Source organism: Neoarius graeffei, chromosome 8 (genome assembly GCF_027579695.1).
Source record: "Neoarius graeffei isolate fNeoGra1 chromosome 8, fNeoGra1.pri, whole genome shotgun sequence".
NCBI lineage: Eukaryota > Metazoa > Chordata > Actinopteri > Siluriformes > Ariidae > Neoarius > Neoarius graeffei.
Window position 1 is genome coordinate 80,223,167 of NC_083576.1, and position 24,402 is coordinate 80,247,568.

Consider the following 24,402-nt stretch of genomic DNA (forward strand, 5'->3'; position numbering starts at 1 on the left):
AACTTGGCAAGCAAACTCTTTACAAGACCCTTTTTGGGGCGCTTGCCATGGTCGACATCGCACGAAATTTGGCTCCTTTTTCTTAGACTGCCACCGCTACTGAGAACCAGAAGCCCAGATCCAGGCGGGCCTCAGGGCCTCTATAGCGCCCCCTAACTCGTTGTGATTTTGGCCTCCCGCATTAAGGTGCCTGGTTGCCATGTAGTTTGTAGTAGTGGCATGCCATTTGGTACGCATATGTATCTCACTAAGCCGGACAAAAATGTAATGCCAATGCATTAGCCACGCCCAACAGGAAGTGAGGTAATTTCACTTTTGTGCGAAATGCATGGCCACGAAGACGGCGCAACTCCTCCTAGACCGTTCATAGGAATGTCACCAAAATTGATGCACATCATCTACAGACACGGCTTACAAAAGTTCCTAAATACGTTTCACGTAGAATAAACCGTTCAGAAGTTATACGTCAATCAATTTTCAATGCAAAATTTTACATGCTTAAAAATTCATAACAAATCTTCTACTTGCTCAAAACTGCTCATACTTCACACGCAGATCACTCATTGGGCATCTGACATGTTACCCAATTTCTGTGATATTTCGCCACTGGGGGCGCTATTTTTGGGCAAAAATTCCAATCTTTCCTCAAATTTGGTCAAGCTTCACGGCCACCCTCTTACTACCTCCCATGTCATGTACACCACATTTTGGGAATTTTCGTCCATGGGGGGCGCTGTTTTTGGCCAACGCAATTGCTCCAAAACATGTTTTTGGTAAATAATTCCATAATGCTTCTCCTTCACACCATTACCTTGTGATAGTACGTTGCTGTTGTAGACACTTATTTTTCCAACTCATAATCGCTCATGTGCAGCATAGCGCCACCTACTGACATGGGAGAAACCAAAAAATTTATTCTTCAAAAATCAATATCTCATCTTCTATTTTCTCAATCTTGATCAAATTTGATACGCACACTCTTAACAGGTCACCTGACATATGTGCCAAATTTTGTGAACTTTTGCCACTGGGGGCGCTGTTTTCAGGCAACAATTTATATCTCGGCTTCTGATTGGTCAAACTTGATCAAACTTTACAAAACAACTCTTCATAGGTCCCTTGACATGTATACCAAATTTGGTGAACTTTCACCACTGGGGGCGCTCATTGCGCTGTAGCAGTTGCAGGAGAGGTGTTTACAATCATGAGGCACCAGGAGTATGTTGTTTTGGTTGCCTTAAACACACATGACTTGTGGGGAATGGGTAGGCAGTCGGGAGCAAGTGTTGTAGCGTTACATACAGACTAATAGATGTCTAACAGAAGACAATCCTATGTAGCTATAGCTTGGTGACTGATGAGGTAAATACATTAATTTGGTTGGGAAGCCATGGCATAAAATGTTCTGTCCATGACAACATCTCAGCGCACCGTGTACTCTGTGTCCAATTCTGTGCTTTGTCACCATTGTGGGAGTTATGTCTCTTGCCGAAGAAGCTGTGGAAGGTATTTCGCGGGGTCGCATGCCCCCGCCCCCCTTGGCCGCTGGCGCGAGGGCCCGTCGAGGCCGCTTGCGGCTTTAATTAGGGCCCGAGCCCTATGGGCGAAGGCCCTATTGTTCTTGTAAGAGTTCACTATTATTATTCTTCCGTCTTCTTCTTCTTCTTCCGTCTTCTTCTTCTTCTTTATTTTTCTCCGCTGTTGGGCCATTTTCGGGGCACTTGCCATGGGCGAAAACGCACGAAATTTGGCACCAGTTCCGAGAATTGCCACCGCTACTCAGACCCAGAAGCCCAAACTTGGCCGGGGCTCAGGGCCTCTATAGCGCCCCCTAAGTCGTTGTGATTTTGGCCTCCCGCATTAAGGTGCCTGGGTGCCATGTAGTTTGTAGTAGTGGCATGCCATTTGGTACGCATATGTATCTCACTAAGCCGGACAAAAATGTAATGCCAATGCATTAGCCACGCCCAACAGGAAGTGAGGTAATTTCACTTTTGTGCGAAATGCATGGCCACGAAGACGGCGCAACTCCTCCTAGACCGTTCATAGGAATGTCACCAAAATTGATAGACATCATCTACAGACATGGCTGACAAAAGTTACTAAATACGTTTCACGTAGGATAAACCGTTCAGAAGTTATACGTCAATCAATTTTCGATGCAAATTTTTACATGCTTAAAAATTCATAACAAATCTTCTGATTGCTCAAAACTGCTCATACTTCACACGCAAATCACTCCTTGGGCTTCTGACATGTTACCCAATTTCTGTGATATTTCGCCACTGGGGGCGCTATTTTTGGGCAAAAATTCCAATCTTTCCTCAAATTTGGTCAAACTTCACGGCCACCCTCTTCCTACCTCCCATGTCATCTATACCACGTTTTGGAAATTTTCGTCCATGGGGGGCGCTGTTTTTGGCCGACGCAATTGCTCCAAAACGGGTTTTTGGTAAATAATTCCATAATGCTTTTCCTTCACACCACTACCTTGTGATAGTACGTTGCTGTTGTAGACACTTATTTTTCCAACTCATAATCGCTCATGTACAGCATAGCGCCACCTACTGACATGGGAAAAAGCAAAAAATTTATTCTTCAAAAATCTATATCTCGTCTTCTATTTACTCAATTGTCATCAAACTTCATACGCAAACTCTTCATAGCTCACCTGACGCCTACGCCTAATTTTGTGCACTTTCGCCCCTGGGGGTGCTGGTTATGGCAAAAATGATATTGCAGCTTCTGATTTGTCAAACTTGCCAAGCAAACTCTTTACAAGACCCTTTTTGGGGCGCTTGCCATGGTCGACAACGCACGAAATTTGGCTCCTTTTTCTTAGACTGCCACCGCTACTGAGAACCAGAAGCTCTGATCCAGGCGGGCCTCAGGGCCCCTATAGCGCCCCCTAACTCGTTGTGATTTTGGCCTCCTGCATTAAGGTGCCTGGTTGCCATGTAGTTTGTAGTAGTGGCATGCCATTTGGTACGCATATGTATCTCACTATGCCGGACAAAAATGTAATGCCAATGCATTAGCCACGCCCAACAGGAAGTGAGGTAATTTCACTTTTGTGCGAAATGCATGGCCACGAAGACAGCGCAACTCCTCCTAGACCGTTCATAGGAATGTCACCAAAATTGATACACATCATCTACAGATACGGCTGACGAAAGTTACTAAATAGGTTTCACGTAGCATACACCGTTCAGAAGTTATACGTCAATCAATTTTCAATGCAACATTTTACATGCTTAAAAATTCATAACAAATCTTCTAATTGCTCAAAACTGCTCATACTTCACACGCAGATCACTCATTGGGCTTCTGACATGTTACCCACTGTCTGTGATATTTCGCCACTGGGGGCGCTATTTTTGGGCAAAAATTCCAGTCTTTCCTCAAATTTGGTCAAACTTCACGCCCACCCTCTTACTACCTCCCATGTCATGTATACCACGTTTTGGGAATTTTCGTCCATGGGGGGCGCTGTTTTTGGCCGACGCAATTGCTCCAAAACGGGTTTTTGTTAAATAATTCCATAATGCTTTTCCTTCACACCACTACCTTGTGATAGTGCGTTGCTGTTGTAGACACTTATTTTTCCAACTCATAATCGCTCATGTACAGCATTGCGCCACCTACTGACATGGGAAAAACCATAAATTTTATTCTTCAAAAATCTATATCTCATCTTCTATTTACTCAATTGTCATCAAACTTCATACGCAAACTCTTCATAGCTCACCTGACATGTACGCCAAATTTTGTGCACTTTCGCCCCTGGGGGTGCTGGTTATGGCAGAAATGATATTGCAGCTTCTGATTTGTCAAACTTGGCAAGCAAACTCTTTACAAGACCCTTATTAGGGCACTATTATTATTAGGGCCCGAGCACCGTACAGTGCGAGATCCTGTCGTTGCCATGTGTCCAATTCTGTGCTTTGTCGCCATTGCGGGAGTAATGTCTCTTGCCGAAGAAGCTGTGGAAGGTATTTCGCGGGGACGCATGCCCCCGCCCCCCTTGGCCGCTGGCGCGAGGGCCCGTCGAGGCCGCTTGCGGCTTTAATTAGGGCCCGAGCCCTATAGGGCGAAGGCCCTATTGTTCTTGTAAGAGTTCACTATTATTATTCTTCCGTCTTCTTCTTCTTCTTCTTCTTCTTCTTCTTTATTTTTCTCCGCTGTTGGGCCATTTTCGGGGCACTTGCCATGGGCGAAAACGCACGAAATTTGGCGCCAGTTCCGAGAATTGCCACCGCTACTCAGAACCAAAAGCCCAAACTTGGCCGGGGCTCAGGGCCTCTATAGCGCCCCCTAAGTCGTTGTGATTTTGGTCTCCCGCATTAAGGTGCCTGGTTGCCATGTAGTTTGTAGTAGTGGCATGCCATTTGGTACGCCTATGTACCTCACTAAGCCGGACAAAAATGTAATGCCAGTGCATTAGCCACGCCCAACAGGAAGTGAGGTAATTTCACTTTTGTGCGAAATGCATGGCCAGGAAGACGGCGCAACTCCTCCTAGACCGTTCATAGGAATGGCACCAAAATTGATAATCATCTACAGACATGGCTGACAAAAGTTACTAAATACGTTTCACGTAGCATAAACCGTTCAGAAGTTATACGTCAATCAATTTTCGATGCAAATTTTTACATGCTTAAAAATTCATAACAAATCTTCTGATTGCTCAAAACTGCTCATACTTCACACGCACATCACTCATTGGGCTTCTGACATGTTACCCAATATCTGTGATATTTCGCCACTGGGGGCGCTATTTTTGGGCAAAAAATCCAATCTTTCCTCAAATTTGGTCAAACTTCACGGCCACCCTCTTACTACCTCCCATGTCATGTATACCACATTTTGGGAATTTTCGTCCATGGGGGGCGCTGTTTTTGGCCGACGCAATTGCTCCAAAACGGGTTTTTGGTAAATAATTCCATAATGCTTTTCCTTCACACCACTACCTTGTGATAGTACGTTGCTGTTGTAGACGCTTATTTTTCCAACTCATAATCGCTCATGTACAGCATAGCGCCACCTTCTGACATGGGAAAAACCAAAAAATTTATTCTTCAAAAATCTATATCTCGTCTTCTATTTACTCAATTGTCATCAAACTTCATACGCAAACTCTTCATAGCTCACCTGACATGTACGCCAAATTTTATGCACTTTCGCCCCTGGGGGTACTGGTTATGGCAGAAATGATATTGCAGCTTCTGATTTGTCAAACTTGGCAAGCAAACTCTTTACAAGACCCTTTTTGGGGCGCTTGCCATGGTCGACATCGCACGAAATTTGGCTCCTTTTTCTTAGACTGCCACCGCTACTGAGAACCAGAAGCCCAGATCCAGGCGGGCCTCAGGGCCTCTATAGCGCCCCCTAACTCGTTGTGATTTTGGCCTCCCGCATTAAGGTGCCTGGTTGCCATGTAGTTTGTAGTAGTGGCATGCCATTTGGTACGCATATGTATCTCACTAAGCCGGACAAAAATGTAATGCCAATGCATTAGCCACGCCCAACAGGAAGTGAGGTAATTTCACTTTTGTGCGAAATGCATGGCCACGAAGACGGCGCAACTCCTCCTAGACCGTTCATAGGAATGTCACCAAAATTGATACACATCATCTACAGACATGGCTGACAAAAGTTACTAAATACGTTTCACGTAGCATTAACCGTTCCGAAGTTATACGTCAATCAATTTTTAATGCAAACTTTTACATGCTTAAAAATTCATAACAAATCTTCTAATTGCTCCAAACTGCTCCTACTTCACACGCAAATCACTCATTGGGCTTCTGACATGTTACCCAATTTCGGTGATATTTCGCCACTGGGGGCGCTATTTTTCGGCAAAAAATCCAATCTTTCCTCTTTTCCTTCACACCACTACCTTGTGATAGTACGTTGCTGTTGTAGACACTTATTTCTCCAACTCATAATCGCTCATGTACAGCATAGCGCCACCTACTGACATGGGAAAAACCAAAATATTTATTCTTCAAAAATCTATATCTCATCTTCTATTTACTCAATTGTCATCAAACTTCATACGCAAACTCTTCATAGCTCACCTGACATCTACGCCAAATTTTGTGCACTTTCGCCCCTGGGGGTGCTGGTTATGGCAAAAATGATATTGCAGCTTCTGATTTGTCAAACTTGCCAAGCAAACTCTTTACAAGACCCTTATTGGGGTGCTTGCCATGGTCGACAACGCACGAAATTTGGCTCCTTTTTCTTAGACTGCCACCGCTACTGAGAACCAGAAGCCCAGATCCAGGCGGGCCTCAGGGCCTCTATAGCGCCCCCTAACGTGTTGTGATTTTTGCCTCTCGCATTAAGGTGTCTGCTTGGCGTATAGTTTCTAGTTATTAGGGCCCGAGCCCTATGGGCGAAGGCCCTATTGTTCTTGTAAGAGTTCACTATTATTAGGGCCCGAGCCCTATAGGGCGAAGGCCCTATTGTTCTTGTAAGAGTTCACTATTATTATTCTTCCGTCTTCTTCTTCTTCTTCTTCTTTAGGGCGAAGGCCCTATTGTTCTTGTAAGAGTTCACTATTATTATTCTTCCGTCTTCTTCTTCTTCTTCTTCTTTATTTTTCTCCGCTGTTGGGCCATTTTCGGGGCGCTTGCCATGGGCGAAAACGCACGAAATTTGGCACCAGTTCCGAGAATTGCCTCCGTTACTCAGAACCAAAAGCCCAAACTTGGCCGGGGCTCAGGGCCTCTATAGCGCCCCCTAAGTCATTGTGATTTTGGCCTCCCGCATTAAGGTGCCTGGGTGCCATGTAGTTTGTAGTAGTGGCATGCCATTTGGTACGCTTATGTATCTCACTAATCCGGACAAAAATGTAATGCCAATGCATTAGCCACGCCCAACAGGAAGTGAGGTAATTTCACTTTTGTGCGAAATGCATGGCCACGAAGACGGCGCAACTCCTCCTAGACCGTTCATAGGAAGGTCACCAAAATTGATAGACATCATCTACAGACATGGCTGACAAAAGTTACTAAATACGTTTCACGTAGGATAAACCGTTCAGAAGTTATACGTCAATCAATTTTCGATGCAAAATTTTACATGCTTAAAAATTCATAACAAATCTTCTGATTGCTCAACACTGCTCATACTTCACACGCAAATCACTCATTGGGCTTCTGACATGTTACCCAATTTCTGTGATTTTTCGCCACTGGGGGTGCTATTTTTGGGCAAAAAATCCAATCTTTCCTCAAATTTGGTCAAACTTCACGGCCACCCTCTTACTACCCCCCATGTCATGTGTACCACATTTTGGGAATTTTCGTCCATGGGGGGCGCTGTTTTTGGCCGACGCAATTGCTCCAAAACGGGTTTTTGGTCAATAATTCCATAATGCTTTCCCTTCCCACCACTACCTTGTGATAGTACGTTGCTGTTGTAGACACTTATTTTTCCAACTCATAATCGCTCATGTACAGCATAGCGCCACCTACTGACATGGGAAAAACCAAAAAATTTATTCTTCAAAAATCTATATCTCATCTTCTATTTACTCAATTGTCATCAAACTTCATACGCAAACTCTTCATAGCTCCCCTGACATATACGCCAAATTTTGTGCACTTTCGCCCCTGGGGGTGCTGGTTATGGCACAAATGATATTGCAGCTTCTGATTTGTCAAACTTGGCAAGCAAACTCTTTACAAGACCCTTATTGGGGCGCTTGCCATGGTCGACAACGCACGAAATTTGGCTCCTTTTTCTTAGACTGCCACCGCTACTGAGAAGCAGAAGCCCTGATCCAGGCGGGCCTCAAGGCCTCTATAGCGCCCCCTAAGTCGTTGTGATTTTGGCCTCCCGCATAAAGGTGCCTGGTTGCCATGTAGTTTGTAGTAGTGGCATGCCATTTGGTACGCATATGTATCTCACTAAGCCGGACAAAAATGTAATGCCAATGCATTAGCCACGCCCAACAGGAAGTGAGGTAATTTCACTTTTGTGCGAAATGCATGGCCACGAAGACGGCGCAACTCCTCCTAGGCCGTTCATAGGAATGTCACCAAAATTGATAGACATCATCTACAGACATGGCTGACAAAAGTTCCTAAATACGTTTCACGTAGGATAAGCCGTTCAGAAGTTATACGTCAATCAATTTTCAATGCAAAATTTTACATGCTTAAAAATTCATAACAAATCTTCTAATTGCTAAAAACTGCTCATACTTCACACGCAAATCACTCATTGGGCTTCTGACATGCTACCCAATTTCTGTGATATTTCGCCACTGGGGGCGCTATTTTTGGGCAAAAAATCCAATCTTTCCGCAAATTTGGTCAAACTTCACGGCTACCCTCTTACTACCTCCCATGTCATGTATACCACATTTTGGGAATTTTCGTCCATGGGGGGCGCTGTTTTTGGCCGAAGCAATTGCTCCAAAACGGGTTTTTGGTAAATAATTCCATAATGCTTTTCCTTCACACCACTACCTTGTGATAGTACGTTGCTGTTGTAGACACTTATTTTTCCAACTCATAATCGCTCATGTACAGCATAGCGCCACCTACTGACATGGGAAAAACCAAAACATTTATTCTTCAACAATCAATATCTCATCTTCTATTTACTCAATCTTGATCAAACTTGATACGCACACTCTTAACAGGTCACCTGACATATCTCCCAAATTTTGTGACCTTTTGCCACTGGGGGCGCTGTTTTCAGGCAACAATTTATATCTCGGCTTCTGATTGGTCAAACTTGACACAACAACTCTTCATAGGTCCCTTGACATGTGTACCAAATTTGGTGAACTTTCACCACTGGGGGCGCTCATTGCGCTGTAGCAGTTGCAGTAGAGGTGTTTACAATCATGAGGCACCAGGAGTATGTTATTTTGGTTGCCTTTAACACACATGACTTGTGGGGGATGGGTAGGCAGTCGGGAGCAAGTGTTGTAGCGTTACATACAGACTAATAGATGTCTAACAGAAGACAATCCTATGTAGCTATAGCTTGGTGACTGATGAGGTAAATACATTAATTTGGTTGGGAAGCCATGGCATAAAATGTTCTGTCCATGACAACATCTCAGCGCACCGTGTACTCTGTGTCCAATTCTGTGCTTTGTCGCCATTGTGGGAGTAATGTCTCTTGCCGAAGAAGCTGTGCAAGGTTTTTCGCAGGGACGCATGCCCCCGCCCCCCTTGGCCGCTGGCGCGAGGGCCCGTCGAGGCCGCTTGCGGCTTTAATTATTCTTCCGTCTTCTTCTTCTTCTTCCGTCTTCTTCTTCTTCTTTATTTTTCTCTGCTGTTGGGCCATTTTCGGGGCGCTTGCCATGGGCGAAAACGCACGAAATTTGGCACCAGTTCCGAGAATTGCCACCGCTACTCAGAACCAGAAGCCCAAACTTGGCCGGGCCTCAGGGCCTCTATAGCGCCCCCTAAGTCGTTGTGATTTTGGCCTCCCGCTTTACGGTGCCTGGGTGCCTTGTAGTTTGTAGTAGTGGCATGCCGTTTGGTACGCATATGTATCTCACTAAGCCGGACAAAAATGTCATGCCAATGCATTAGCCACGCCCAACAGGAAGTGAGGTAATTTCACTTTTGTGCGAAATGCATGGCCACGAAGACGGCGCAACTCCTCCTAGACCGTTCATAGGAATGTCACCAAAATTGATACACATCATCTACAGACATGGCTGACAAAAGTTACTAAATACGTTTCACGTAGCATAAACCGTTCAGAAGTTATACGTCAATCAATTTTCGAAGCAAAATTTTACATGCTTAAAAATTCATAACAAATCTTCTGATTGCTCAAAACTGCTCATTCTTCACACACAAATCACTCATTGGGCTTCTGACATGTTACCCACTTTCTGTGATATTTCGCCACTGGGGGCGCTATTTTTGGGCAAAAATTCCAATCTTTCCTCAAATTTGGTCAAACTTCACGGCCACCCTCTTTCTACCTCCCATGTCATGTATACCTCGTTTTGGAAATTTTCGACCATGGGGGGCGCTGTTTTTGGCTGACGCAATTGCTCCAAAACGGGTTTTTGGTAAATAATTCCATTATGCTTTTCCTTCACACCACTACCTTGTGAAAGTACGTTGCTGTTGTAGACACTTATTTTTCCAACTCATAATCACTCATGTACAGCATAGCGCCACCTACTGACATGGGTAAAACCAAAACATTTATTCTTCAAAAATCTATATCTCATCTTCTATTTACTCATTTGTCATCAAACTTCATACACAAACTCTTCATAGCTCACCTGACGTCTACGCCAAATTTTGTGCAGTTTCGCCCCTGGGGGTGCTGGTTATTGCAAAAATGATATTGCAGCTTCTGATTTGTCAAACTTGGCAAGCAAACTCTTTGCAAGACCCTTATTGGGGCGCTTGCCATGGTCGACAACGCACGAACTTTGGCTCCTTTTTCTTAGACTGCCACCGCTACTGAGAACCAAAAGCCCAGATCCAGGCGGGCCTCAGGGCCTCTATAGAGCCCCCCGTGCACCGTTCAGTGCGAGACCCTATTGTTGCCATGTGTCCATTTCTGTGGTTTGTCGCCATTGTGGGAGTAATGTCTCTTGCCGAAGAAGCTGTGGAAGGTTTTTCGCGGGGACGCATGCCCCCGCCCCCCTTGGCCGCTGGCGCGAGGGCCCGTCGAGGCCGCTTGCGGCTTTAATTAGGGCCCGAGCCCTATGGGCGAAGGCCCTATTGTTCTTGTAAGAGTTCACTATTATTATTCTTCCGTCTTCTTCTTTATTTTTCTCCGCTGTTGGGCCATTTTCGGGGCGCTTGCCATGGGCGAAAACGCACGAAATTTGGCACCAGTTCTGAGAATTGCCACCGCTACTCAGCACCAAAAGCCCAAACTTGGCCGGGGCTCAGGGCCTCTATAGCGCCCCCTAAGTCGTTGTGATTTTGGTCTCCCGCATTAAGGTGCCTGGTTGCCATGTAGTTTGTAGTAGTGGCATGCCATTTGGTACGCATATGTATCTCACTAAGCCGGACAAAAATGTAATGCCAATGCATTAGCCACGCCCAACAGGAAGTGAGGTAATTTCACTTTTGTGCGAAATGCATGGCCACGAAGACGGCGCAACTCCTCCTAGACCGTTCATAGGAATGTCACCAAAATTGATACACATCATCTACAGACATGGCTGACAAAAGTTACTAAATAGGTTTCACGTAGCATAAACCGTTCAGAAGTTATACATCAATCAATTTTCGATGCAAAATTTTACATGCTTAAAAATTCATAACAAATCTTCTAATTGCTCAAAACTGCTCATACTTCACACGCAAATCAGTCATTGGGCTTCTGACATGTTACCCAATTTCTGTGATATTTCGCCACTGGGGGCGCTATTTTTGGGCAAAAAATCCAATCTTTCCTCAAATTTGGTCAAACTTCACGGCCACCCTCTTACTACGTCCCATGTCATGTATACCACATTTTGGGAATTTTCGTCCATGGGGGGCGCTGTTTTTGGCCGACGCAATTGCTCCGAAACGGGTTTTGGGCAAATAATTCCATAATGCTTTTCTTTCACACCACTACCTTGTGACAGTGCATTGCTGTTTTAGACGCTTATTTTTCCAACTCATAATCGCTCATGTACAGCATAGCGCCACCTACTGACATGGGAAAAACCAAAAAATTTATTCTTCAAAAATCTATATCTCATCTTCTATTTAGTCAATTGTCATCAAACTTGATACGCCAACTCTTAATAGCTCACCTGACATGTACGCCAAATTTTGTGCACTTTCGCCCCTGGGGGTGCTGGTTATGGCAGAAATGATATTGCAGCTTCTGATTTGTCAAACTTGGCAAGCAAACTCTTTACAAGACCCTTATTGGGGCGCTTGCCATGGTCGACAACGCACGAAATTTGGCTCCTTTTTCTTAGACTGCCACCGCTACTGAGAAGCAGAAGCCCAGATCCAGGCGGGCCTCAGGGCCTCTATAGCGCCCCCTAAGTCGTTGTGATTTTGGCCTCCCGCATTAAGGTGCCTGGTTGCCATGTAGTTTGTAGTAGTGGCATGCCACTTGGTACGCATATGTATCTCACTAAGCCGGACAAAAATGTATTGCCAATGCATTAGCCACGCCCAACAGGAAGTGAGGTAATTTCACTTTTGTGCGAAATGCATGGCCACGAAGACGGCGCAACTCCTCCTAGACCGTTCATAGGAATGTCACCAAAATTGATACACATCATCTACAGACATGGCTGACAAAAGTTACTAAATAGGTTTCACGTAGCATAAACCGTTCAGAAGTTATACATCAATCAATTTTCGATGCAAAATTTTACATGCTTAAAAATTCATAACAAATCTTCTAATTGCTCAAAACTGCTCATACTTCACACGCAAATCATTCATTGGGCTTCTGACATGTTACCCAATTTCTGTGATATTTCGCCACTGGGGGCGCTATTTTTGGGCAAAAAATCCAATCTTTCCTCAAATTTGGTCAAACTTCACGGCCACCCTCTTACTACGTCCCATGTCATGTATACCACATTTTGGGAATTTTCGTCCATGGGGGGCGCTGTTTTTGGCCGACGCAATTGCTCCGAAACGGGTTTTGGGCAAATAATTCCATAATGCTTTTCTTTCACACCACTACCTTGTGACAGTGCGTTGCTGTTTTAGACGCTTATTTTTCCAACTCATAATCGCTCATGTACAGCATAGCGCCACCTACTGACATGGGAAAAACCAAAAAATTTATTCTTCAAAAATCTATATCTCATCTTCTATTTAGTCAATTGTCATCAAACTTGATACGCCAACTCTTCATAGCTCACCTGACATGTACGCCAAATTTTGTGCACTTTCGCCCCTGGGGGTGCTGGTTATGGCAGAAATGATATTGCAGCTTCTGATTTGTCAAACTTGGCAAGCAGACTCTTTACAAGACCCTTATTGGGGCGCTTGCCATGGTCGACAACGCACGAAATTTGGCTCCTTTTTCTTAGACTGCCACCGCTACTGAGAACCAGAAGCCCAGATCCAGGCGGGCCTCAGGGCCTCTATAGCGCCCCCTAACTCGTTGTGATTTTGGCCTCCCGCATTAAGGTGCCTGGTTGCCATGTAGTTTGTAGTAGTGGCATGCCATTTGGTACGCATATGTATCTCACTAAGCCGGACAAAAATGTAATGCCAATGCATTAGCCACGCCCAACAGGAAGTGAGGTAATTTCACTTTTGTGCGAAATGCATGGCCACGAGGACGGCGCAACTCCTCCTAGACCGTTCATAGGAATGTCACCAAAATTGATACACATCATCTACAGACATGGCTGACAAAAGTTACTAAATACGTTTCACGTAGCATAAACCGTTCAGAAGTTATACGTCAATCAATTTTCAATGCAAAATTTTACATGCTTAAAAATTCATAACAAATCTTCTAATTGCTCAAAACTGCTCATACTTCACACGCAAATCACTCATTGGGCTTCTGACATGTTACCCAATTTCTGTGATATTTCGCCACTGGGGACGCTATTTTTGGGCAAAAAATCCAGTCTTTCCTCAAATTTGGTCAAACTTCACGGCCACCCTCTTACTACCTCCCATGTCATGTATACCACATTTTGGGAATTTTCGTCCATGGGGGGCGCTGTTTTTGGCCGACGCAATTGCTCCAAAACGGGTTTTTGGTAAATAATTCCATAATGCTTTTCCTTAACACCATTACCTTGTGATAGTACGTTGCTGTTGTAGACACTTATTTTTCCAACTCATAATGGCTCATGTACAGCATAGCGCCACCTACTGACATGGGAAAAACCAAAAAATTTATTCTTCAAAAATCTATATCTCATCTTCTATTTACTCAATTGTCATCAAACTTCATACGCAAACTCTTCATAGCTCACCTGACATACGCCAGATTTTGTGCACTTTCGCCCCTGGGGGTGCTGGTTATGGCAAAAATGATATTGCAGCTTCTGATTTGTCAAACTTGGCAAGCAAACTCTTTACAAGACCCTTATTGGGGCGCTTGCCATGGTCGACAACGCACGAAATTAGGCTCCTTTTTCTTAGACTGCCACCGCTACTGAGAACCAGAAGCCCAGATCCAGGCGGGCCTCAGGGCCTCTATAGCGCCCCCCGAGCACCGTACAGTGCGAGACCCTATTGTTGCCATGTGTCCATTTCTGTGCTTTGTCGCCATTGTGGGAGTAATGTCTCTTGCCGAAGAAGCTGTGGAAGGTCTTTCGCGGGGACGCATGCCCCCGCCCCCCTTGGCCGCTGGCGCGAGGGCCCGTCGAGGCCGCTTGCGGCTTTAATGTTGTATTTGTTCCTTTCTATTTGTTTTTTGTCTGTTCATATTCTTTTTGGGGGAGTAAAGTCAGTTTAAAAATGCCGTTAAATGCATAGGCCTTTAGAGATCTTGCAGTCACGTGACCGGAAAGTACACAGCCACCATCTTGTCGGTCAACAGCACAGCTGAATACTGCTGCACTCGTGTACAGAATGGATCAATTTCAACCGACGGACTACACGGCTCATTTTTCTAATGAACAGATAACTAGATATATGTCTAAAATAAACGATCTACAGATTAGTGACCCGTATGGCTTTCCGGACGGAGTTTTCACGACCGTGTCAGTGGATTTTGAACTGCCAGAGGTGGAATGCCCAGACATGTATAATTACCTCATCAACTTTCCCTCGCTGTTCAGTGGTGAAGCACTGCGTGCTTATAAATCTCTGGACAGTTATCTTTACAGAAATTCAGGATTTGTCAGCAACTCAGATGTGGCATCTTGTAAACAAGAAAATAATCCTCATTGGATGGGTAAGTCACTTAAGTATTGAGTATAGCACTGACCAGCCGATTATAGAATAGAATAAGGTAATTCCAGCTGTAATTCCAAATCGTCCGTCTTGTTTACCTGGCGTTGGAGAGGTAGAGGCTTACAGTGGAGATTTGAGTGGCTGTTTTCTGAGCTTAGTCAACAGGCCGCTCTGCAGCCTCGCTTTTGCTTCCTCTCCCGGCGCCGCCTCCTTCGCTTTGCTTCCGATAACAATCCACGGAGACCCCGCTGGTCTCGCTGTCTCGTCCGGAATGTTGTGCATGCGATGGAAATCGCTACAAACCGTCATTTTCTGCTGGAAACCAATGTCCAGTAAGTCCATATGGTTGTAGTGGATATTGAAGTCCGGTACAGACGAACAACACGCAAAAATACACACAAAAAACATAAACGTGCACAGGTAGGGAGAGCTTGTAGCCGCAGCCGTTGTAGTAGAATTGTATATAGTAGGGTTTTCCAGAAGAAAAGGTAGAAGTAGAACCAGAAGTAGAAGGCGGAAATATGGCGTTTGACCGACAAGATGGCGTCTGTCACGATCTGGATCGGCTGTGACATCACATGCAAGTGCTCCATAGGCCAAGTTTAATGACCTTGAGGTTATCAGAGGTCATATGTCATTTTACAAATGAAAAATGAATTCAGCACCCAAACATTTAACAAACAAGGCCATTTGCTAACTTCATTAATCATTTTAGTACATTTCATTCCTTAGAAAGCTGAGAAACTGGGTTCAGCTGAGACGTTTACAGGCCCAGAGTTCAATGACCTCTAGAGGTCAACAGAGGTCAGATAGAGCTCGGCATATTGCAGATTTGAATTCGGCACACCCAAATTGACAAAATAAGACTGTTTGCCGACTTTGTCTCAAAAATGCCTTTAACTCCTTAAATAAGCACTTTTTTGAATTTTGGTACCAGTCTATTGATATAAAAGAACCGAAAGATGCAGCAGTCACAAAGTACTTTGTATTGATTAATGTGGGAAATGCGCTCCGTATAATATGGATTTATCACAAAATGCATACGCGCATGTGTTTTTATTATTTTGAAAACCCATCAGCCGACTGATCTGGCATGTTTTGATTGTACGACGGTAATGACGTAAATAACAGCGTGATGGAGTCGTGTCCGAAAGTGTTTTGGGTTTTTTTTGTTTTTTTTCATTTTACCAATGAGCTCATGAGATAGTAGTGCCCTGTGTCGGGAGTAGTGAATAAGTGAGTGATTTCAGACATAGGAACAGTACAGCACGATGAAGGATCACTAGGCCAGGATGAGCGGAAAGTCCAGCGTGCACAACTGGCAAGAAATCATTTGTCCAAATTGACCGTATTAATTGCAGTGCAGACAAAGGAAAGTTTGAATCTTTTTGTCCTGTGAGTGGGAACTCTGTCTCCTACCTGAAGCTAGAAGCTCGAACTCCCTGATAGCCAGGTCCCCAAGTTGAAAAAGGGCTTTAAATAAGAAGGTGTACCGTAGGCATTTTTGAGGAAAAGTAATTAGTGTTGTTTCTGTATGATTTTTGGGTGCTGAATCCATTTCTGCCGTATAACATTCTCTAAAAGTTACGGTTTAGCCGTAAACGACAAAACAAAACATGGCCGCTGGTGTATTTCGTGTTTGCACAATAACTTTGGAATGGATGGATGGATGGATTTGCACCAAATCTTGTGCGCTAATACTCTGTAATAGATACATGAACTGACAAAATTTTGGAGACCAACTCTTTCAAGATGGCCGACTTTCAAGATGGCCGACTTTTTGTTTGCACAATAACTTTGGAACGGGTTGACGGGTTTATAGAAGGGGTGACCAGTGTAGTCCAATCTGGCCAGAACCTTCCTGAAGACATGACCGTTATGAAGGTCAGAGAGCTGAGCTTGATTCACCCCCAAGGACCTTACTGGCTACTCTGACAAGCTGACCAAGCTTTGGGACCAAAAGGTTGCTAGTTCGATTCCCTGGACCAGCAGAAGTGCCCTTGAGCAAGGCACCTAACCCCCAAACGCCATGAATGTAATGTGACTTTGTAATTTGTACCAGTGTAACATATACCCTGTCCACACTAGGGATTTTGTACCGATACGATACTACTTTCGTACCGCAACACCTGTCCACACTAGCAACTATACCGGTACTGTAGCAGTATAACTGTATCGGTACGAAACCCACAAATGTATGGGTTTCGTACCGGTACAGTAATGCTTCGCTGTAGTGTGGACAGATGAAGCGGTTCTGTATCGATACAAATATAATGCGCAAAGTCACACACCTCAATCGATGTCTTCGCTGAATAAATAGTGAAGAACGGAGAGTTGTTTGTTTCTTTCTCAACTGCCTCGCGCGTTTTATACGATTCAACTGAATAAATGACCACCAGAAATACAGACTGTACATTGACAACAAAAAGCACACACACATTGTTTCATCCGTACGGAAGCCGAGAGACGCCCTTCATATAATCCTTTTTTTTTATTCACCTTGGTATTCCGAGATAACGACATCATTAATTCAGGATCTCGAGAAAACAACACAACTAATTCGAGATCTCGAGAAAACAAAACAGTTATTTCTGTTATTTATTAGACGCAACTTTGGTCATTAGAATGTCTGGAATAATCGATCACCTAATAAGGCAATATTTTGATCAGGGGTTGACACAGGGAGAGATTGCATTAAGTCTTTTAATAAGGGATAATTTCAAAATTAGCCCGCGGCACCTCCGCAGAAGACTGGCCTGGCTTCGTCTCTACCGACGGAGATACAGTGATCCAGCTGAGATCATGAAAAAATTTAGTTTTCTTGAGATCATGGAATAATTGTTTTGTTTTCTCAAGATCTTGAAATAACGGATGCCATATTCTCGGAAGGAAGTTACTCGGTAACCACGGAAACATTTCGCGCACGCGCATTTCAACTACCATGAAAGAAAACCGCAAACATTTCTCACTAGTGTGGACAGATGCACTAAACTGTACCGGTATACTTTGTATCGATACAGTTATACCACTTTCATACCGGTATAAGTGTGAACACGGCAAAAATGAGGGGAAGTCATGGACCCCCTGGATGTACTTCACAAACCCCTGGAGGTCCCTGGATTACACTTTGAGAACTACTGAATTATAGAATTGTTTTGGGAAAACAAGGTTGCTGTGCAATTTGTATTTCATTCCAGCCAAACAGAATTAAAAACAAGTCTCTCATGCCCTGAGATTTTCACAGTGGTCGAAAATGTGTTACAGAATTGCATACTCTATGTATTTCTCCATTACAACTTCCATATCACCTTCATCTTTCTTCTGTTTCTGTTCGGTCTTCGCAAATCAGTCGGCGTCCGATTCCTGTTCTGTAAAGCCTGTTTCTCTGGACATGACCGAAAACCCTCGTTTTGCTAAACCCAAGCTCCAGTCCTCACCCCCTCCTGCTTCTCCCAAACCAAAGTGGCAGGTAGGCTTATACGCTTCAGCATGCCGTCACTAAACGTCCGTCATGCTTCTAGGACGAGAAACAAACAGCCATGTGTGAATTTGACCACTTTCAGTTCTTTCCCGTGTCCATCACATCTGAATGTCGCTCTGTGTCCCTGCTTCCAGCCATCCCCTTACCTGAAACTCCTCGAGTCTCGAATGCAGCCTGGTCACAAACACGCCCACCAGGAAACCCAACACGTTCAAGTACAGCCAGCTTACCACAACATGGACGACCAATCAGGCTTTCAGACCCTAGAAGCCCAGTTCACTTGTCAGACAGAACCTTGGTCTCCTCATGAACCTCCTGAACCTCGAACCAGTCTTCAATGCCTTTCTGTCTCGGCTACACAGCTGTTGACACTGAAGCGTGTCCTCAAACCTAAAGAGCAACCATCGATCATCAATAAGTCCTCCGAAACCCCCCTGATGTCCGCACCTGCTCTGCTGCAGCGACTCAAGATTCTGGAGGACAAGACCGCTCAGGTGAATGGGACAGTAGCTACCATGCAAAAGTTACACTGCAAAAAATGGCCTTTCAAAAATAAGAAATAAAAGATTAAAACAAAGCATATTTGCTTGAATCGGGTGAAAAAAAAATCTGCCAGTGGAACTAGTCAGATTTGACTTGGTAAGATTTCTTGAAGTAAGATGAAAAATCCAACCTGTTTTTAGATGAAATAATTCCAAAATAAGATTGGGGAACTTATTATGCGAGATCTGATTAACTCAATCAATCAGGGATGAGAGTTTTCCGCTTTTCGGCGGATTTTCGCTTTTTCTGAGCAAAAATCAATATTATGCCAAATCCGTTGAGATTTTTTTTTTTTTTCATTGAGGGGGGGTTGGGGTATGTTCCTTCGTGATACTCAAGCATACGACGATGTTACATGTTTACATTTTCGCCATCTTTAGTCTCGCTAAGTCTCGCGGTAGAATACGTGTTATCTACAATGTAATTGGCCAAAACATCGCTGGCGAGAGCATGATAGCCAATCATAACAGTTCTTACAAGAGCGTGGGAGAGAACAAAAGCCAATCATAACAGTTCTTACAAAAGTACCCGCATCTGTTAGCCTAGTAAACTAAACCCAACCGCCTAGCGGCCAAAAATATTTTTACCTAGTGAATGGGTCTAGCCTCGCATCATATAAACAAAAACACCCCGGGCATCAAATCGTGCCTGCCAATCACAACGCAAGGTTTTTGTTTGGATTCTTTGGGCGGGCTTTTGCAGGAGTGACGACAAAGCTGCGCGACGCTGGAGAAAGCACAACAGGAAAGATGGCTACGGCTAGTGAACAGCGCGCGTTTGACTCCGCTTTGGAATCAGTTTTAGAAGAATTAGACTTGGAGTTTTCGTTGAAACATGAGCAGGAAGAGGCTCTCCGCTCATTCCTTTTCAAGAAGGACGTTTTCGCTGTTTTGCCGACCGGCTATGGCAAAAGTCTGATCTACCAGCTGGCTCCGCTCGTAGCCAAAAGGATGGGGCTAGTTTGTGCAGTACGAAGAATTAATAAACAGCTTTGAAACATTACTTTTTGATTGTTTCTTATTTTCCCGTTATTTTAAATTTAAGGGAAATTATTTCACCAAACACCACTAAATAAAAACTCTCAAACAGTTTAAGCAAACCCTTGGAAAAAATGAGTGTATGTTAAGTATGTGGTACAGACTCCAAACTTGTGGTCATTATGTCCAAACTTCTTAATATCTAGAACCTGTTTATTAATTAATACGCATTTTGAAAAAATTATTTATTTCAAGGTCTCCCCCACTGCTTTCTGTCGCTCTGACTACGTCACAGTCACTGTTGCGCTGATTGGTCAGAGCGTTGGCCTATACGCACAGAGACAGTTTGAAAGACAGCGGGTTGTTCCACCCCCACCCTTCAGAAATGTCTACGGATCGAGGCCAGACTAAATATTCACATTTAGTCTGGCTTGCCAGGCTACGCATCTGTTCTATTTTATCGAAACTTGCACATGTTCATCGTCGCTGCGCTTCAAAAATACGTTTCTCTTTCGTATCGGCTTTTTTACTCAAAATGCCGAATACAGTTGACAAGCGAGACGAAGCGAAGGTACGTGAAATCGATGCTGGTATAAAAAACAGAGAGGACTGACGAGCTCTTGTCTTTGGCCAAAAGGCTGAAGAAGTCGTCGAAATGATTAAATGAAAATGAGAAGTGACTGTGAACTATAAATAATTGTATAAAGTGTACATAGACATTATCCCATAAACTTAGCATTCGTTTGATTTAATACGTTGAACATGTATATGATGGTGAGTAAATCTGAATTAATGCTGACAGTTTTGAAAACTTAAATATTTCAAAAGACTTTGAAATCATATGCAACAATGAGAAGAATGAGGACATAGGGCGACTGACCTTTTCTCCCTAAGAAATTTTATTTAATATATGAACATTTTGATAATTAATAAAACTTGCGTTTAATGTGAATTTAGTTTGTCATTTTTGTCGATCATAAATTATAACCATACCCTCGAATGTAGAATGTGATTTTATTTTGAATTCAAACAATACTCCTATTGATTTGAAACATATTTTCATGTAAATATATAAAAAAAAACAGATTTTTTTTTTTTATCTACTACAGCTCAGATTGCAGGAAAAGTGGTTTGTAAGGTCTTATTTTTCAAAATTTTCCTGGGGGGGGGGTATCCCTCCCAGACCCCCGGCTTCGGGCGCCATCTTGTTTTCTGCTTTTTTTTTTTGGTGACCACCCACTCTCATCCCTGATCAAAATAGTTCTTATAACAAGATCGTACTTCTTAGGCCGAATCCCATTTCACCCCTTGGACCAACCCCTTAGCCCTTCCCCTCCATTTTGCGCGTTCACGTGAAGGGGTAGGGGTATCCCAATCCCAGTTAACGCGGAGGGGAAGGGGAAGGCGTAGGGCTTCTGTACCCCTCCAAACGGAGATTTTCCTGGAGCAGACTCCGAACGAAGGGGTTTGAGTGATTTCCCACAATGCCATGCGGATTTCAGCGAGATTTCATGCGGATTTCAGAAAGATGGCGGTTCCCGCGGCGAAAGATTGTCATAAATGTATTTTCTCCATTATTTACGTGTTTTAAGTTGTTATCCAGAGGAAACACGCCGCTTGATTCGCTTTCGAGCTGAGAATGAGCAGCGATTTCTGAAATCCAAGCTGCTGCTAAAAAGCTTTGGGAGTGAGTATTGTTTTCGGTTGCTTTACTGCGTACGTTTTGTTCTGTTATTCTCGCTTTTATTGTTTACATGAGTGTTCTGACACCTCATTCTGTCGGATGTGGTGCACGAAGCGCCAAAGATATCCCATTCAGTGGTGTTAGTTAACAAATTACACCCTGCCAGCAGAGATTTCTGCCTCTGGCTCTGACTGTAGCGGCTGGTCGCAGCCAATGACGCGTCGCGTTTTGCTAACGTAAACGCTGACGGAGGTACGCGATGACGTATGCGATCGTTGAAGGGCTATCCCAATACGTAAGGGTTGAATTTCAAGCCCTATCCCTTGTAGCTCAGTTTCAAGGGGAAGAGCCATGGGGAAGGCGGAGGGGAAGGCGGAGGGGTAGGGGTAGAAATTAGAATTGGGATTGGGCCTTACATTTAGCCATTCAAGTCATTTTTATTTATTTCATTTTAAGGGTATTTCACTTAAATTCATGACAAAGTCTTAGCAGTAAAAACTGAATTTAAGATAAATATACTAATATTAGGATTGTTAAATTCTACAACTAAGCATTGCTAGCTTAAAAGGTTCTCCTTTTGTGACCTGTAATTAGTAAAATACTCTAGATACGAGACCAGAGACTATCTTGAATCAAGTTGACGACACGTGTAGCATTGCAACAAGTTTATTTTTCTTCCCATTTCAACATTCAAACATTAAAACATCTCTTAAGATTCCACTTCCCCAGGACCTCAGGCACCAAAAAAAAAAAAGTCTACGCATTTTGACTTACAGTGCTTACACAACGCCAAAGCAACAGTGCATTTTGGGGGCACTGACTATTCATGTGTCAAAGTCAAAAGTCAAAGTCCTTCCCACGCCTTACAGTAGCTGGTATTCCTAGGCAGTCTCCCACTCAAGTACTAACCAGGCCCAACTTGTATGTGGTGCATCGGGCGGCACCGATCTCCGTTTCCATAGCCCTCGGCCTCTCGCCTATTACATAGCTAGGGTTACAGTGGGTGGCTAGTCCTCTGGTAACCACGAGAGTTTAACTCCCCATGCACATCTGTATTGCAGCGTGCCTTGCCAGATGGCGGTAGGTACCATTTTTATGATGGTCTTTGGTATGACCCGACCGTGAATAGAACTCACGATCTCCCGATCGAGAGGCGGACACGCTACCACTAGGCTGTCGACTATTCATGTGTACGAGGGGTTTACAAGATCAGGCACAAAAAAACAAACAAACAAAAAACACTGAGCTTAACTCACAGCATTCCAAAAAGACCTCACTAAGGTGGGGTTTACATTAGACCGTATCAGCGGATCATCAGATTAATGTTTTTAAAACGATTAGTGTGCACACAGCAACACCAATACACGATTCGCGTGCACACAGCAACACCAATACACGGATACGCTCGGCTCCGCAGGCATCCTGCGCTCCAAATCACTCCGCCCTGAACAGCGAGTGCCCTCTGGAGGGTGCGCACTCCGGCCCTGCGCAGCTCACAGAGCGCGAGTGAAGTGAACAAGCGGTGATTCGGGACTGAGCCGCTGTGTGTGTGAGATCCCAGCGCAGATCACTTACCACTTGCAAGTGGAAGGATGGCAAGCCTAAAGACAATCATAACTACACAATGGGCAGTATTTGCATCAGTATTTGCAGTATTTTCATACTTTTATACTCTTTAATGAAAGGTGATACAAGGCGGAAGTCCGCGCCGTTTTTCAGCAGTCGCGTCACATGACCAACGCCAGCGAATCAGGAAGGTGGATGTCACAGTGACGTTGTCCAATGACGACGCCAGTTAGAGCTCAGCACAGCGTATCCGCGTATTCTCAATGTTTACACAGCACCGGACCAGACACGATCTGGATTGAATACGTGGACCCTGGCGGATTCCCGTTTCCCGGCGTTTCCAGGCGGTTTAATGTAAACGGACAGTGCATCCGCGAAGAAAACGAGACAGATACGGTCTAATGTAAACATAGCCTATAACGCCCTCCACTCACTCATAGCCTTTTTGAAGGCACTTGTCTGGTCTAGAGTCTGTACCGTACAGCATCTAGAAGGAGCTCACTCTGAATGACTGAGAAAACAGTCGCAGTAAACTTAGGATCTGTAAGGTGGAGTTGAATTGTAATGAAAGATTCAAAGATTTCAGTAAAGTTCATTTATTCCCAAAACAAGCGTACTTTTTTTTTTTCCTGAAACAAGATGAACCGCATTTGACAAATGTCCAAAATGTACTTACTTGTTTTAAAAAAAAAACCTTTTTATTTTCAAAGGTGCTCCAAATAAGACTTTTTTCAAGACATTTTGGCCGAATCCCATTTCACCCCTTGGACCAACCCCTTGGCCCTTCCCCTCCATTTTGCGCGTTCACGTGAAGGGGTAGGGGTATCCCAATCCCAGTTAACGCGGAGGGGTAGGGGAAGGGGTAGGGCTTCTGTACCCCTCCAAACGGAGATTTTCCTGGAGCTGACTCCGAACGAAGGGGTTTGAATGATTTCCCACAATGCCATGCGGATTTCAGCGAGATTTCATGCGGATTTCAGAAAGATGGCGGTTCCTGCGGCGAAAGATTGTCATAAATGTATTTTCTCCATTATTTACGTGTTTTAAGTTGTTATCCAGAGGAAACACGCCGCTTGATTCGCTTTCGAGCTGAGAATGAGCAGCGATTTCTGAAATCCAAGCTGCTGCTAAAAAGCTTTGGGAGTGAGTATTGTTTTCGGTTGCTTGACTGCGTATGTTTTGTTCTGTTATTCTCGCTTTTATTGTTTACATGAGTGTTCTGACACCTCATTCTGTCGGATGTGGTGCACGAAGCGCCAAAGATATCCCTTTCAGTGGTGTTAGTTAACAAATCACACCCTGCCAGCAGAGATT

General features: G+C 44.1%; 1 protein-coding gene across 6 annotated transcripts in view; it reads left to right on the forward strand.

The window, feature by feature from the left end:
• Positions 1-24,402, forward strand: part of mical2b (microtubule associated monooxygenase, calponin and LIM domain containing 2b) — a 235,187-nt gene that overhangs the window by 111,297 nt on the left and 99,488 nt on the right. The window contains exons 17-18 of one of the 6 annotated variants that reach the window (XM_060928315.1): positions 18,187-18,306; positions 18,453-18,812. The exons of the other annotated variants lie outside the window; for them this stretch is intronic. Of the exons in view, the coding sequence (XP_060784298.1) occupies positions 18,187-18,306; positions 18,453-18,812 (480 nt within the window). The remainder of the gene's footprint in view (positions 1-18,186; positions 18,307-18,452; positions 18,813-24,402) is intronic. 6 annotated transcript variants of the gene reach the window in all.